Below are 16,754 nucleotides of genomic sequence, written 5' to 3' on the forward strand. Positions count from 1 at the left end.
TTCCACGCATTAAGAGCATCTCAGCGAGCGGCAAATGCTGCCCACCCCCAGGGAGATGGCAGAAGCGTGCCCCAACTTTTCTGCACCGGCTGGCTCCGCTCTCAGCTCTCCATCCCTTGCTGTGTCCATCGGGCCAGCTTAAAAGAAAAAACATTGGTGTCACTGCGAAGGAGCGAGCCAACTGTCGCTCCTGCGATGTCTCGCCTGCTCAGCGTGCCAAGCCAGGCAACGCTCAGCTGTTGCCATACCTCGCTGGCTCTCCTCCATTTCCAAAGCTTGCTCCGTTTCATCCTCACCTCCTCCCGGGCTTCAGCTCCCAAACGGCGGCACCACTGCCATGCCAGCAGCATCTGCCGAGCCGGAGGAGGTGTGGAGCGCCTGGGGAAAGCGTAGGCGAGATGTTGCTCCCCACACACCACGCTGTTACCCGTCCCGATGCCGGCACGAGGCCCTGTACGGCTCGCTAATGAGGATAAACCCATTTGCGCTAATTGCATTCATTAGATGCAAGCCCATTAGATTTGCAGCATGCAGTGGGAAGAGGAGAGGAGAAGCACAACCCCTCGTTGCAGCTCCTGAGGATGGCTTTTCCCTGGGGGACTGCAGGAGGGGTTGGACCCACCAGGGAAGGGGAAGATCCACAAACCCATGGTGAAATGGCAAGGGTTAGGAAGGGCAAGGACTGTCCTGAGGGTGATGAAGGCAGGAGAGGTAGATGAAGGGTGAAGAGCCCCATCCTGCTGCTGGCCACCAGCTCTGTATTTGTCTCCCCACACCCACGCAGAGGTTTCACTACCTTCATCGCTGGTCATCCTTGCTGGGATGGACATGTGAGGCTCATGTGGGTGAGGGCATGTGCCCTCAGATGGCCACACACCCTGGGGACGGTCCCAAGCTCCTTTTAACCACACCAGAGTCTTTGTGTCTTTACTGCTCACTTGCACGTCACCGCTCGCACACGTGTCGGCAACACGCTGAAGCACTCGTGGGCCCCGGCTGCAAAACCCAAAGGAGGCAGAGCTGGCTCTCTGCCTGCTGCAGAGAGCGCTTAAACCGCTCCAGGAAGAAGCCGAAGGAGACATGGTGAATGGGAGAGAGATGGTCCTAAAGGGGAAGGGAGGCAGAAGCCCCCCCGCCCCAGTTCCCCCTGGGGCGCAGGGCAGCCACGGGGGTGTTTGGCTCAGCCTGGTGCCACCCTGCCATGGCAGTGCCGCAGTTGCTGGCTGCGCCGGCTGCCAGCTGGAGCTCTGGGAAGGGCTGGCGCAGAGAGAAATGTCAGGATGAATATTGCATTGGCTCGTCGCGCTGTCAGCACCACGTCTGCAAAGTGCCACCCAAGGCAGAACGGGGGGGGGACACGGACGGGGGTGGTCTCGCTCCCAACCTGGGCTCATCGCCTTCTCCAGGCAAAACCACCCCAAAAAAACCTTAAACGGGCATCCTTCACCTGCTGGCTGGCACTCAAGTGCAGAGCCCTGTTGCAAGATGCCACCAGAGCATAAACTTTTCCTGGCTATAAATCACACACCCCCCCCGCCCAAGATGACTGAAATATATCTGGGAGCAAAACCTGATGAACAGCAGCAGCAGCAGCGGCGTTCGCATGGAAAACAGTTTAATTACAAGCTGGATGTGGCATGGAAAGGAGAGGGGGCTCAGGCTCGGCAGGCAGCTGCGTCCCCTGCCCAGAAACTCTCTTCACTGCTTCCCAGGAGGACAACGGAGCACTGCTGAGCCAGCTCTGGGCTGGGGCGGATCTGTGAGAAATTAGGATGATTCACCCGTGGTTTGAAGACTATAAAAAAGGCTGGGTTTCTAAACTCTGGAGAGCAAACGTTAACACGTGCACCAAGAAGGGAAAACAACTGCCCCTTCTCTGGTGGGTTGATTTTTTCCCCTCCAAAAAGGTCAGTTCTGCTCTTGCCTAATTTCATGAGGGACTTCTCGGCATCCGCACTGCCACGCTGCAGTGGCGTCAGCGCGGCATTAAAAATAGAGTGAACAGGGGTGGAATCACAAACAACCCCCAAAGCCGACAGCAAAGCCCCCCCTTCATCACTGGCCAGCCTGTGACCCCCTCATTCCCCACAGCTCTTGCTGTGGGCCTAGAGCAGGGCCTAGCATGGCAGCTGGGGGCAACTGCCCCCCAAAATGTCCTCAGGGGCACCAGGCCCCACAGCACCCTTCATGGGGGAGCTTGGGGGGGGCCAGGGGCTGGCCCCAAGAGCCACCAGAGCATGCCCAGGAGCTGGGGGTGCCCATCCCGTCCCTGTGTGGGGGGCACTGGGCTGGACCCCCCCACACCCAAGACCCTTCTGTCCCTCAGGTGGTGCCAGGGCAGATGTGGGGCAAATACGAGGTGGCAGAGGGTCATGGGGGGCCCGCCCCTCCCCCCGGCCCCTATGCAGCTCTGGGCAGTGCTGTGAGGCTTGCCCCAGTGCTCTCCAGTACAGCCCAGCGCTCACCAGTACAGCCCAGTGCTCGCCCCACAGCTCCCCACTGCGGCCTACACACCGACCCAGGCCTGCCCTAGGCCCCGCCCCCCCGCGCTAGGCCCCGCCCCTGTCGCTGTCCGCTCGCCGTCGTGTCAATAAAGCTGGATGAAGGGCCTCTTCCTCTCCCGGCAGCCCCTTCCGCCTTCTGATTGGTAGCGGAGCCTGCCGCTCGCCGCGCGCTGGCCAATGGGAGGGCAGAAAGCGGGGCGGGGGGGTGTTCCTTCCTCTCCGGCCCGTAGAGCGGGGCGAGCGGCAGGGCCCGGCCGTCAGCGGAGTCGCCGCCGCCGGCGGTACCGGCGCCATGTTCCGCCGCAAGCTCTCGGCACTCGACTACCACAACCCGGCCGGCTTCAATTGCAGGGGTGAGGGGCTTGCAGCGGGGCTCCGCGGGGCCGCTGCACCGTGACTTCCTCCACCACACTCCCCCCCCCCCCCCCCCCGCCTTCCCGCCGCTCTCCTCACGCACCGAAGGCCCCGGGCGACCCCCCCCCCCCCTCCGTCGCCACCTCAGGGCCCTTCTCCGAGGCCCCGGGGCTTCCCCGTTGTCATCTCGCCTCAGTTTTTCGGAAAATTGCCGCGGTGTCTCCCGAGCCTGGGCGGGGGGGGGGGAAGATTTAAGGGCAGAAGGGTCTGCTGGGCTCTTGAGTGTTAGCGCAGCTCTCCGGGCTCAAAAGTTTTAGCTGCAGTACAGTATTTAGGGCAAACCCCGAGTTTTCACCCGCACCCCCCAGGCATCGCAGCGGGTGTGGGTGAATTTCGGTGGCTCTTTGAGTGTCGTCTAGGAGCGGGGCGAAAGCGGAGATGCCATCCAGGGATTGACAGTGTCGCTGCTGTTCGTGGCCTCCTCCCGTGAAGAGCCTTGGTTTACGTAATGCGAGGGACCGGAGCCACGCGTGCCACAGAAAACACCATCAGCTGCTGGGTTAACCTGACTTTAGCCCTGGAGCCTGGTGTGTGTCCTCTACACGAAGCAAGGCAGAGACAGTGTGGTCAATAAGAGTAGTCTAGTAACATGATTAGAGCCGTTTTTTAATACACTGATACCTATCAATACTTTGATGTTTGATTTTTTGCAACACTTAGCTTTTTTTTTCTTGCTTCAGAGGGCCCTGTAACAAGTGTATTTATCCGGTGTGATCAATTATAAGCTTCAGGTCATCTGTTTAGTAGGTTGTCTTTCCTTCAGCACTTCTGGTAGACTCGCTTCTCTTTCAAGAGACGTTGTCTACTGGCATCTTTTGTTGTGAGTCTTAAGTTTCTTATGGTTAACGTTCCTTTTTTCTTTAAGGTTCATTTTGTCAGTGTAGAAGTGTTAAAAGGTCTTACTGAAAACTTTCCTTCGCATGTGTTGTGACCATGTCTCTGTTTCTTAGATCACATTTGATAGAAGTAAGGTACTTCTATCTCTTAGAAGATTCTTTTGAGAAGCAGAAGTATCATTCTTGTCCCTGATAGGGAAAATTATGTTCTTACCCCACTCTGAGATGCAGGAAGATATTAAATTCATTGACTTGGGATATTAAAGCTCATCCAAAGCCAAAATATCCCAGCTGGTTTTTGAGGGGCCAGTGATACCCTACAGCTGTGATCTGCTGTGTCCAGAAATGAATTCTGTCACTAAATCGCAGGTGCAGGCTAATTGCTTTGTCCAGTACGAATATTTTTGTTTGGACTTCAGTCTGTGTATTGTGGAATTCCAGCTTCCAAATAATGAGATGTTGGGTCAACAACCAAGAAGAGTTGAGTCAACAGTGAAGGAAGAAAATGTCTTTGCACAGTCACGAGATGTGTGTGTTGCTCTTTGGAAGAGATGGGGGGGTTACTGCTACATGTAACGTGTTTGTCCAGATAACGGGGTTAGGAACTGAATTTCTCTACCATTGTTTCACCTTTCTGTCTTCACTCAGTAGGCTATAACTGGGTTCCCAACAGAAACAATCTGTTGGTTGGTGTCTTTTCGTGTAGTCGGTCAGCCATAGCCAATTCGAAGTAACTGGAAAAATGAAGAACACTCAGTGTTGAGTTTTGGTCAGATGTTATCCTGGAATACGTGACTTTAGTGTTAGATGTGTCTGTCTTTATGGTAAAATGTGAAGGGGCTCAGGGGCACCACTGTTTTTATGAATTGGATCAAAACTTAAAGGCTTGCTTTTGCTCTTAAGATATCAGTTAATTCTTGCTTTGTTTACTTCTCCCGACAGATGAAACAGAATTCAGAAATTTTATTGTCTGGCTCGAAGACCAGAAAATCAGACATTACAAGATTGAAGACCGAGGGAATTTAAGAAACATACACAGCGATGACTGGCCCAAATCGTTTGAAAAGGTATTTCATAGTTTCAAACACAATTTTAAATGACGATGTAAATGACAATTAACAGCTGCTCTAGTTGCTGAATGTGAATGACTCTAAATATTTGTCCTGTCTCTGAAGTTTTACATTTCTAGGAATTGAAATGTATTATTGAAGCCAAACTGTAGGACTTAAGATGGTAGAACTGTTTGTACATAATTTTCACTCAGCTTTGTTCTTGCAATAGGCTGGATATCCATCCTAATCTGTTTTTTGCCTGATTTGATTCAGCTCTTAAAGTAGAAGGAAGATTTGACTACAAATACATAGCTTTGTCTGTATTAATGATTCTTATGTACCAAAAGGAAAATAGATTATGCTAATGCAGGCTTTGGAAGCATGTGGCAGAAAGCTACTGCAGTTCGTCTCCGCACGTCTTTGTTATTTCAGATAGATGATTTTCCACTGCTAGTGCAAAGCATGGCAAGCAGCCTTTGTTTTGCAAGTGATGTTTTGAGTGCTCGCGAGTGTTTTGAGTCACCACAGGGCTGTTGAGCTTTTCCTCTTGGTTCCCATTTCCTTTCTCTCCAAACAGCCCCGCAATGAGCTGAAAATGCTGCTCCATAACGCTCAGTGCCCATTCATCTCAGTTTTTTTCCCCTGGAACCACTTGCCTTGCTCACTGCCCAGGAGGACTGTAGTTGCAGTGCTCATGCTTTGCAGGGGGAAGCCTCAAGCATTCTAATATCATGTACATAAATGTACGTGCTATTAGAATTTACTGGCACTGTTGTGGTATTGGTGGTACCTTTCTTGGCTTGGCCAGACTGTCCTTCTCTGTGTGCCTACCAGGGGATCCCTGCCTGCTAGTGCTCTCCAGCCCCTGGTGCCCTTTCCCTCCATGCTGCTGCTGGAGTAGAGGCTGTGTGGCACTTCTCTCCCTCCAGCAAAGGGGCACAGCAGAATGTGACTATGTCCTGGACTTCAGGATTCTTGGCAGCAGGCTGGGCTGGGTCCTGTGTTATGGCTTCAGAAGAGCAGAGACAGTGTCCCAGCTCCATTTCATCCTCTCTTGTTGTACGCAATCCCTAAGAAAGGGAAAATTACTTCTGCTGCCCCTCGGAATCTTCTGATATCAGTATTGTGAAAGCCTTAGGTAGCATTGCTCCTCCTTCCTGCTTCAGATGGGAAGTTTTTGCTGTAATTCGTTCTCTGTCCTTCTCCTTTCCCTTGCCTCCACTCTACTGTGTAAAATGAACAGAGAGCAAAGAAAGGGGTATTTTGGTTTCTCTGGTTGCAGTCTGACAATGAATAACATGAGTAACATTCATTAAAAAGCAGGTGCCATTACTAAATGGCAGCCTTGAGTTAGCAGTGGATTGGAGTGCTCTAAAATGCCTCGGATGGATCAGATGCCACAGCAGAACATTTCACAATAATGCTTCTTCTTAATAACTGTCTTCTAACAACTGTAAGGTCTGTGGGAAAGTGACTGTTTACAAAACAGTTCTGTGCTCCTAGCTAATTCCTACAGGTCAATAACATCTATTTGTTTTCTTCTCTTTCTACTCTGCAGTATATGAAAGATGTAAACTGTCCTTTCAAAATACAAGAACGACAAGAAACAGTGGACTGGCTTCTCGGCTTAGCGGTTAGGCTCGAGTACGGAGATAATGGTATGGGTGAATACATTTAATATTTCAAAATGATAGGGAAGTGTGTTTTTTCTGTTTAATTTTATGAAGTATTCGTCAGATTAAGATAATGTCAAAAGTATATATTGTTTTCTTTAAAAAATGAAAATACAATTTCATCTGCTTGGTTTTGCACCATATTCAGACGTGAACTGTTTCTCATCAGCTCCTGTGGGACAGTGCAGTAGCTTACTTGCTTTTATTACTTTATTTCTGAATATAGCAAAGCGCATTGTATGTATTTATACCCTTCTCCCTGTGGGTTTGCCTTTATGAGAACTTACTCTAAAGTGTATTAAATGCATTTTCTTTAGTACTACATTTACTCAAATAAGTTATTCTTAGACCCTTGTTTCACAGGGAGTAGATCCGGAACCCTTGGGAACTAGGGCAAGGTTATGAAAAAGTTGAGTTATATCTCAACAGTCAGCAGCATTTTCATTTCCTTATAGTAGATACAAATGTAATTACTGGTGGCAAACGTAATAATAGCCAAAGTACTGTTTTCTGTTGTCTTGAATTCCTGCAGGGCTGAGCTCTGCCCAAGGCAGGGATGGGATATACATATCTGCAATCTGTAGAGCTGGTTCTCAGTCCCTCATGACGGAGAAAGTGAGCTGCCTGTGACTCGGGGGTACATGAAGATGGAGGAGCCAGGAGGTCCCATCCTCAAAAGGCTTGAAAAACCCCTGTGTGGATTGTAGATGAATGCTGCAGTCTTTATAAAACAAAGCCTTCACTGGAAATGTTTTACTCGCTGATCAGAACCAACTTCAATCTGTAGTTCTTGAGCTCTGCATATGCTGCTGATTGAGGCAGAGGGCCAATGCTAGTTGAACTGATGGATTTTAAGAGCAGTAGAACTGTAAGGTGCAGCTTGTTCAGCCTTCTGGGATAAAGACTGTAGGAAGAGCCTTAATCAAGAACGTAATGCGCTACGTAGGTGTGGAGCATGCTCTGATGCTGCTTTGGATAGCACATAAGCTCTCTGCAGATGGGAGCTGTTAGGGTAGCTCACTAGAATGCCAGCCTTTGGGGACCTTAGTAGGGAGCCCAAAACATTAGCGTATAAGCCCAGAAGGCTCTTGGGCAATTACCACAACCCAAACATACAGCTATCGCAAACTACAGCTTGGCTCTAAACCTTTTGTCATTAGCTCTAATGGTGTTCATGTTTGCTTCTTTAACAGCTGATAAGTATAAGGATTCTACCCCGGATGGTGCTAAAAACACTGACAATACAGCAAAAAATGCAGAACCGCTGATTAACTTGGATGGTAAGTGTGCAGCAACCTACTGTATGGATGCGTCATATGTGAATGTGTTCCACGGCCTGTATGGTGTTCTTCAGATTTTAAGTTGTTATAATCCTGTAATGCGTACAACTTTTTAAAGCCCCATTTAAATCTTTAGGAATGCAGAGTTCATATATTCTATTACTGCTGGCTGAAACTGCCTCTCTGTGAACAGTGTTTTGAGAGTTATTTTGAGTTCTTTGCCCTTGGCTGCATTCCTACTAAAGGAAAGAGGAACTGCTCCATGTGAATTGCAGGTGTCTGGATGTGCACTGATGCAGAACTTTTCCTGTTAGGAAAAAGGGGAAGGGCAGAGGGGAGAATATTTTGCAGCAGAATGAGATGCCCGGAGACTTGATCAGATATGAGTAAGTTGGGAGGGCTCTTACCAGGCAGTGAGGAAGCAGCTGAAGGGTGTTTACCTTAACAGCTTTGCAGAGAGCTCTGTAAGACATAGTCCTTACTGTGGGTCAGGGTGAAATAGCAAGATACCTTTTGACTATAGGCTCTTAACATATCTTTAAAAAAAAAAAAAAAGCTTAAGGAAACATGATGGCAAACCGTTAACTTCAGTACCGTCACGTATTACGTGTTGGCTCAGTCTTCCCCAGCTGTAATTTTCTTGACTGCTAGGCACATTCACAATAAATGGAAGTGGTGGAAAATAGCTACTAAAATTAGCCCTAAATCCCCCAAGTCTTCTCTCGTTGCTCCTTTTACAAAAAGACAGCTAGGAATTGGTCCTACCCTCACCCAGCAAGTACAGTTCTGCTCTGCAGTGGTAGAAGGGTATATAAAAGAGAATACCTTCATGTAACTGGTTTTATTTTCAAAGACTCAACACAGGTTTCCTGTGCTGTAGGACGTACACAATGTGTTTGGCATTGAAAACAATGCTGTTTGTGCTTGGATGGTGTTCTGCAACCTAGTTAGAAGGCACAGTGCACACTTTGATCGCCTTGTAGCCAGACTAAGTGGTTGCTCATTGCTGTGTATCCGCAGCCTTGCCCATCCTTGAGAGAAATCCAATATCATTGAATTAGGAAGCCAATTCTGTCTTCTGGAGCCAGTTAAACTAGCATATATATTTAATGGTGATGATTATTTTACAGTGAATAATCCTGATTTTAAGGCTGGAGTGATGGCTTTAGCTAATCTGCTTCAAATTCAGCGACATGATGATTACTTGGTAATGCTTAAGGTGAGTTTCACTGTTTTCAGACCTCCTTTCTTCCTCCTTTCCCCCAGTGTAATAGCTTGTGGTGCAGAGTTATTGATAACTATGAATTTTTAGGCACAAGTAGAAAGTAAAACTCATCCTGTGTGTGTCTTTTCAAGCAGATAAGAACACAGAATATAAGTTATGGAAATTAATGCAGGGATAATTAACTTGGTAAACAGTTCAATTGTGGCTGAGTTCCTGGAATTCCAACACTGAGAACTGTTCAGAATTTGAAGTGCTCTAGGTTAGCTGAAGTACTGCTTTATGTGTTTTTAATGAACCTCAGAAATGCTGAGGAACACACTCAAAGGAGAAGATTGTATTCCAGTGCTAGAAATTAAGAGAAATTTGAAAACATAGAGGCTAAGTGATGCAGAGGATGTTTTAAAACAAAACATCCTAGGGAGGGGCCACAGTTAAAAGCTTCCTCCTCCTTTTGGTCCTGTGAACTGTTTACTCCTTGTCATTACTGAAGTCAGTTTAGTTTAGTCTTGACAACTAATCACGACTTTTAAATGCAGTAAATAGGCTAACTGATTTTCTAAAGCACCTTTTTTATGACTTTGGGAAAATTTGTGACTTACTGGCAGATCTCTGTAGTTATCTGTTTTGGGTCGAACCTGTACTGTATTTTTGAAGTACTGTATTTACTGAGACTGTAGCAATCCTGAGTTCCTACCTGATAGTGTCATAGTATGGAAATAAGCTTAGTTTTGCTTGGCACCAAAATAAACTCATTTCACTGAAAAAAACAATAAGGTACATTCATTACAGTAGCTGTGATATTTGCTAAACTTATTTTGGAGGAACTAAATGCTGTGGGTATTGAAGTTTATATAGTGTGTGTAAATCTATAACTGGTATACTTAAACAGTATTATCATGCTAGCCTGGTTTCATAAGGAAATGACGGCCTGCAGTTATCCCATCAACTACTTTCTCATTCTCTCCAGTATGGTATCCTCCTTTGCCTTCCCAATAGCTTTCGGACTCTTCGTCAATCTTTAAAGCGCGGTAGAGATCTCTTATATCAAACCCCTACAAAAAAACCCAACCCAAAACCCTACAAAAATCAGTGAAAAGGGATATCAGGTAGAGAGAGAAGAAACCCTGTGAATGGCGATGTTGAGGATCTGCAGCATGAGCTCAGCTGTTATTAGGCAGACTTCCTTCAGGTCTTCTTACAGGATTGTCTCGAGGCTAGCAAACTTTTTCTGGGTTCATCTGATTTGGTACTAGGAACTCGAAGAGATAGCAGAATGTGTTTTCTGCATAAATACATTTACATTTCTGTCACTATTTCTACATTTCTAGTCTCACTATTTTCAGACAGAAGAGGTTGGACAAAACCACCAGCCTGAATTTTCTTGCTTTTAATTACAGTGAGAATAGATTCCTGCAATGGCAATTCATGTTACATGAACAACAGCAATGCTGGCTTTCAGGCTATGATAGCATTAGAATGCGTCAGTGAAACTCATTAATTCTACACCACAGTAAGCAGGTTTGCAGTGTGCATGTGGAGAATTATGATCCCTATTCAGGCTTCGACACTCAGGAGTGGATGCTTAGGGAAGGCTAAACTGTGCAAGTGTGCCACAGACATCTGGCCAGACATTGGCCAGAGTGAGCAGAGAGATATTTGGAGTCCCATTTTATTAATTTAAATCTGGCAAGTTGATCAGAAAGCATCTGTGTATCACAGTTGGATATCCTTTTTCTGATGCAAAAGGCACTCAAAATTTTCTTATACAAGGTCTGGTTTCACTGCTGGAATTTAAAGTTAAACTCCTCATCAAATCACTCTTTTGTCCAGGCTACTCCCTTCAGTTAGAAAGATTTCTAGAAGTATTCAGTGGCAACTTTCTAGTACCATTTCAACTTTAATCATGACCAAAACTGGGAGAAATCTTTGGGGAGAGACATGAAGCACTAAGACTGCTTCTGTCACATTTGGCTGCTCATCAGGAAAAGTCTGAGGAATGTGTTTGACAGACCCAGTTCTTTCTGGTGGAAGTCTGCCTGCATGGTATTCATTCAGTTATTTTTAGAGGCATTTACAGCTGTAGGTATCAGTAACTGATATCTCTGATCTGATTTCATGCTATGTGCTGGAGCCAGTAGAAACAGATGAGCAGCAGGATTGTTAAAATTGAGGCTGTTCTTGTTCCTGTGTCTAAGAATAATTCCTTTCTGTTCTCAGTCTTTTTAAAACCTGGGTGGGTAGCCTTGCTCCAGGTTTCTCTGCATGTGGGAGATGGTTCACTACCTACTAAAAGGTGCTGATAGCAGGATTTACTTCCTGAAGAAGCTGTATTGCAGCGGCATTAAAGATGTGCAATCTCAGAAAAATAAAAATGGTGCTGCTGTACTGTTCCTAGTACCTTGCAGTTTCTGGCCCAGTAGTGGCAGAAATTAAGTTTAATGTCCTTGTCTCTTCTGGTTAAGCTGCCTTCCTGCGGCCAAAGAGACTACACCTGTGTAAGATACTACTTGCAAAGAATAACGCTATTTGAAAAGATTTAAGGACTGAAAGAGTTTTCCAAAAAGTCTTTCACAAAGCTGTGGGTTTGAGGTTATGCTAGGTTATAATGTTGGCTCCTTTTCCCTTAGAATTGCCGAGAAATACATCAAGACATAAATTAATTACTCTCACCTTTAAATGTTTCCTCTAGGCAATTCGCATTTTGGTTCAAGAGCGCTTGACACAGGACGCCATAGCGAAGGCCAGTCAGTCCAAGGAGGTTTGTATATATGCTGCATGAGTCTAGTGTTAATTATTCCATATCAAGTAAAGAAGTGTAAGTGTAAATGTCTGCCATCTCAGTCAAAACCAGTTCTGTTTAAACACTTCGTTTAGGAGCGTGGTGGAAACTTGCTTTATCTTCGCCGTCCTGATTCTACAAGACCCAGAGGATTATGGAGAGCTCTTTTTGTTTCAGATGAATACAAACATATGTACCTGTGTGATATATCATGTAAATAGCTGTTCCCCTATCTTAAGTTATTTGCTAGAGGTTACCCCTACTGTTCAGTGCAGCATGTCTACAGTATGAGAAGAAATGTATGACCTGGCTTTTCCTTGGAATTCGCAGCATTGGCTGTGTAAACAGGTTGAAACTTTCCTTGTATGGAGTGTTTTGCTTCATACGTACACCTCGTGCGTGTTTGAGGGCGGGGATGTTGGACATCCAACTCCTTCCTCCCCCTCACCCCCTTCCCCAAAAAGAGGTGGTGAAGGAAACTTCTGCACTTAAACCTCAGATTTTGCAGAATTATTTTCTAACCACAAGCTGTCGTGTTTGTAAGATGTTCCAGGGGATGACTGTGGTTTTTCAGATTGGCGGTTCTTAAACATCGCAGTTCTCCAGTTCTTCTCTCTGGCATTTGGTGCAGCAGCTGCTGGCACTGGGTCTTGGGCACAGCTAAGGAAGGCAGCCTCTCCTGCCCTGCAGGTGTATGTTGAGAAGTGTCCCTGCTAAAGTGACTGGATCTGGTCAAAGAGCGCAAGTCCCTTCATCTTTTCTGGCAGCTGCTCAGAACAGTCCAGGCTTTATTTATTATCATAACACTGCTTACGGTGTTTACTAAGTGGCAATTGCAGGTGCTCTGAGTTGCAGTGCAGTAAGTGCCAGAAGCGTTGGAACAGTAAATCAAAGCTTTGGTCTTGTATATCCATAAAACGATTAAAAGAGCAGGAAAATACGAAAGCAGCTGAGACCGCTGTAGTCATTTTAGGTTCAGTAACTAATGTTAATAAAAAGCTGCTTTTAGCTGTTGTTTACATAGCTGTGCAGCTGACATGCAGGGATCAAAATGGGGTTTTCTGTGTGTTTGGCAGAACTAGCTTCTGTGAAGAACAGTGAATTTTTTTCATGACAAAGTGTTCTTCATATTTGATAGGTTCTCAAAGTGTGGTCAAGTCTGAGGTTGAAATGTCAGCATGTCACTGAATGTGATATATGGCATTGGGAGTGTATTCTCATTAGGGGTGCTAAATTTCAAGTGGGGTGGAGAAAAGGGAGCACATTGGAGGCAGGAAAACAGCTTTATCTATGCCAACAGTGATCATCAACATTGTAATGTACCAGATGAATGAAGAAAATACCTTAAAAGCAGAGGGGATAGCTGGGTTGCAGGATAGAAGGAGAGGAAAAATAAACCTCTGCTTCTGATTTTGGCTGGCTTGCTAATGGTCAAAATACTAGCCACTGACACTTTGTATATTAAGCCTTGTGCTTGGCAACAGGTTATAAATGTCTCCTGCATGGTGGATGACTTAATATACAAAATGTCATGAGTTGCATTCTTGACAATATCAAGGTAGAGTGGGGAAAAGATAAAATAGATACAGAAATGTTCTCTGACAGAAGGATATGTATGAGGACTATGCTGAGGAAGCTTACACTGCTGCACTTGTGGTTTAAATGTATCAAATAAAATGAGATTTATTTGTTGGTTTGTCAAGGTACGGTTTTCAAGGTAAGACGCGACACTTTTCTTTTTTAGATTATATTTTGAATGGCTGGCAATTCAATGTGCTCGGTGTCTAGACAGGATTTAGATTTATACCAACGGATTCATCGGCTGTCCTTCTGGGCTTTCCTTGCCTGATGAGTGTATCCTAGGTAGGATCAAGTACAACAAATGCCCTTCAGGATCACTTTAAGGATGCTCCCAAAGGCTATACCTGGGGCATAGTTGAAAGCACAACAAAGTGGGTACATTTTACCCCTACTCCGAAATCCAGAAACTTTTTTTTCCTCTCACTCCCCGGGAATTGAGCTTTACTGTTGACGCTTCCAGTTACAGGGGAGATGGTTGCAGTGGTCAGGTCCATTACAAGTGTTTTGTGCAGCAATTTCAAATTATATTTTTGGGGAATGATGCTGTGAGATGAAGTAGTCTGTGTAGTTACAGATTTAAAGGTGCTCTTCATTTCATTCCCTGTTTGAAGCTGCTGTGCAAATGAGCATGTGCTTGTTGTAGTTGTAGCAGCAGTGGGTGCCTGTACAGCCCAGCGCCTGCTGTGAGACTGCTGCTATGGGCTGTGGGGCTTGGGAAAGGCCAGTCTACTGCTCTGTTAAAGACAGCTTCCACCAGCCAAAAAGGAGCTAACATACTGGGGGGTGGGAGGAAGACGGGGAGGGTAATGCTGTGCTACCAGGGTGTCTCAAATACAACTTCTGAAGCTGCCACTGTGGTCACTCAGCATTGGGGGTGCCTGAAGTGGCTGTGGGGAATTCATCCACAAAGAACCGGCTGAATCAATGTTTTGCTGCTCGTGTGGCTCTGAGAACACACTAGGGTGGCAATGAGCTCTTTGCAGCCTTAAGTATAAACCTGATTTCTTAAAAAGTATATGTATGAAGTCTGATATTGCTGGAATCTGTCTGAAGTGGCATTCTTATCAACGAGCAGGTTAGATTTTAACAATGGAGATGTATTTTTAAGATTGCAGTTGAACATCCATTTTATTGTAAAGGCCATGGAAAAGAACCACTTTCTGAAAGAGGGGTAATTTTAATGAGTTACAGTCACCATTTTGTCTTTAGTTTGTGTTTTGATCAGCTCAGAGTTTTTCTATGTGTATATAAAAGCCTTTGAAACAAATCCTCACTGTTTAGAGGGTTTACAGCCCCATCGTTGTAGAAACTAATGGTATCGAACTTGAATGTTTTTGTCGTGCCAAATGCAAGGCATTTGGCAAATGTGCCAAGGCAAATGTTGAAAAAAGTTCCAGAGGTAGTAAAAGCAAATTCTAAGATTTGCATTGTTTAAATCTAATTTTATGTGCATGTTGAAACATGGTGAGTGAGTATTTAGCATGACTGCTCCTCCACAGCTGGAGAGAGTAAGAGAAAGAGAGCAGTGCTTATAAATGACCACTAATAAGACTTTTCCTTGTACTGTCTTAATAGAGCAAGTGTTTAGAAAATTGGATGTTTAGCTTTATTCCTAAGCTTAAGACTTGAGAAAACACTTCTGGGGATGTTGATGGAAGTTGGAAGTTCAGTGCTTGAAAAACTAGCTTGATTTTCTTTATTTTTGCAACTCCTTCAAATCATCCAGTGCTTTGAAAACAGCAGCTGTTTGAAGGGAATAGTTTCTCAGAAAGCCTAGTTTGTGCATGCTTTTTGTTTGTCCGGGTAGTGTTGTTGCTGGATTGGGTGTTCTCTCGCAGTACTGTTGTTAGCCTTTTAAGGATTGAATGTGGGCAGTTGTGTATCCAATGGGTTTCGCTTGACAAGTAGGGGGATTATTAAGCATGAAGAGTTTTCTTTATTGATACTCTGGGTTTTGATGTTTCAGGACACAAAGGCAGTTGTGTGCAATCAAGCATGATGACTTTTCAAAGTTGTCACATGTCTATATAAGCAAAACTCAAGTGTCCTCTCCTCTAGAGTTACCTGCTGTAGTACTTGATTTTGTTTTCCAAACATGCAAAATGACATTTCCAATTGTATTTGAACATGCTTTTTCTTTTTAAAGGGTTTGCCTGTTGCTTTAGAAAAGCACATTCTTGGTTTTGACACCGGAGGTAAGCAGTTCTCTTAATGTTACTTTTAAATAGTGATGTTTGACTTATGACAAAGTATATTACTGTCAAATACGTAGCTAATGCGTACAGTAAAAAAGCCTGTGGTGGAGAGAATTGCTCCCTCCTAGCTTGTTATTTACGAGCACTCCTGAGCATTTTGTCTTGGAACAGAAAAGCATAAATCTTAGCTGTGGAATATGTTGTTTTAGAGTAATGTTTAAATAACAGCTTTTAATGGCAGCCACGTTTGCAAGTGGAAGGAATGCTTCTCGCTACTGTTGTCTTGTAAATCTTGCTTCTACCAGCAGAGGACCTCTGTGCTGCTTTTGTGTGTTTTAGCTGCATAATTTACCTAAAAGCTAATCGGAGGCAGCGCAAGTTGGCATGACCTGATAGATTATTTTGTAAGCAATAGCCTGATGACCTGGGACTCCACTAGTCTGGCTTCACTTTTGCCCCATGTACACCTAAGTTACTACTTGAAATGCTTCATACTGACCCCACTTGGCTGTGGATTACTGCGAGGGCTGCAGGAAGCCTGAGCGAGGTTTTGCAGAGCACCGTGTCCCTCTCTAGCAGCAGGGAAGGTTGTTTCCTATTTCAAGTATGAAAACCACAAGCATGAATGAAGCGCAGAGCATTAACTTAGATTAGGCTTTTCTTAAGACCTTCCTGTCAGATGAAAATGACTGATATGACTTCTCTTTCTGCAACTCACTCAGATGCTGTTCTCAATGAAGCTGCCCAAATTCTCCGACTGCTGCATATAGAGGAGCTCCGAGAGCTGCAAACAAAAATTAACGAAGCAATTGTAGCAGTTCAGGCGATTATTGCTGATCCCAAGACGGACCACAGACTGGGGAAAGTTGGGAGATGAACAGATAAAGGCTTTTAGTCTCTTGTGTACTTAGTACAATTAGGAACTACGTACAACTCTGTACAACTCTGGCATGCAGTTTGAAATGGTATTACTTTACTGTTTTGAAAGAAAGCAGGAAATTGAATTCTGACTTCTAATGAGTTACCATTTTTCTTTAAATAAATGAAGTTGGGGAAAATAGACAAATTGTTCTGATTAGCTCTGAGTTGGCAAATACGTCTTTTTCATTGTGTTTGGCTTTGTGTTGAGAAGGGAGTGTTACATAAAGGCTCTGCAGATTCCTCTTTTGCTGAGGTCCTGCCATATGAACAGCTCGCTCCTGGCTTGCTTGCTGC

At 45.2% G+C, this 16,754-nt stretch overlaps 1 protein-coding gene across 1 annotated transcript; it reads left to right on the forward strand.

Annotated features, from left to right (window-relative positions):
* Positions 1-2,690: 2,690 nt before the first annotated feature.
* Positions 2,691-16,605, forward strand: RTRAF (RNA transcription, translation and transport factor). Its single transcript, XM_069783077.1, has 8 exons — positions 2,691-2,857; positions 4,697-4,821; positions 6,365-6,464; positions 7,673-7,759; positions 8,890-8,978; positions 11,674-11,742; positions 15,491-15,539; positions 16,262-16,605. The coding sequence occupies exons 1-8, from the start codon at positions 2,797-2,799 to the stop codon at positions 16,414-16,416; spliced, it is 735 nt and encodes a 244-aa protein (XP_069639178.1). The 5' UTR covers positions 2,691-2,796; the 3' UTR covers positions 16,417-16,605.
* Positions 16,606-16,754: the final 149 nt, after the last annotated feature.

The sequence above is a fragment of the Haliaeetus albicilla genome, chromosome 5, assembly GCF_947461875.1.
Source record: "Haliaeetus albicilla chromosome 5, bHalAlb1.1, whole genome shotgun sequence".
In the NCBI taxonomy this organism is placed as follows: Eukaryota; Metazoa; Chordata; class Aves; order Accipitriformes; family Accipitridae; genus Haliaeetus; species Haliaeetus albicilla.

Excerpts from the sequence above, each read along its gene's own strand:
- RTRAF (XM_069783077.1), top strand. The coding sequence starts at position 2,797 with ATGTTCCGCCGCAAGCTCTCGGCACTCGACTACCACAACCCGGCCGGC. Across the intron at positions 2,858-4,696 it reads GGCCGGCTTCAATTGCAGGG|ATGAAACAGAATTCAGAAAT; the intron begins GTGAGGGGCTTG and ends TTCTCCCGACAG. Across the intron at positions 15,540-16,261 it reads TCTTGGTTTTGACACCGGAG|ATGCTGTTCTCAATGAAGCT; the intron begins GTAAGCAGTTCT and ends CAACTCACTCAG.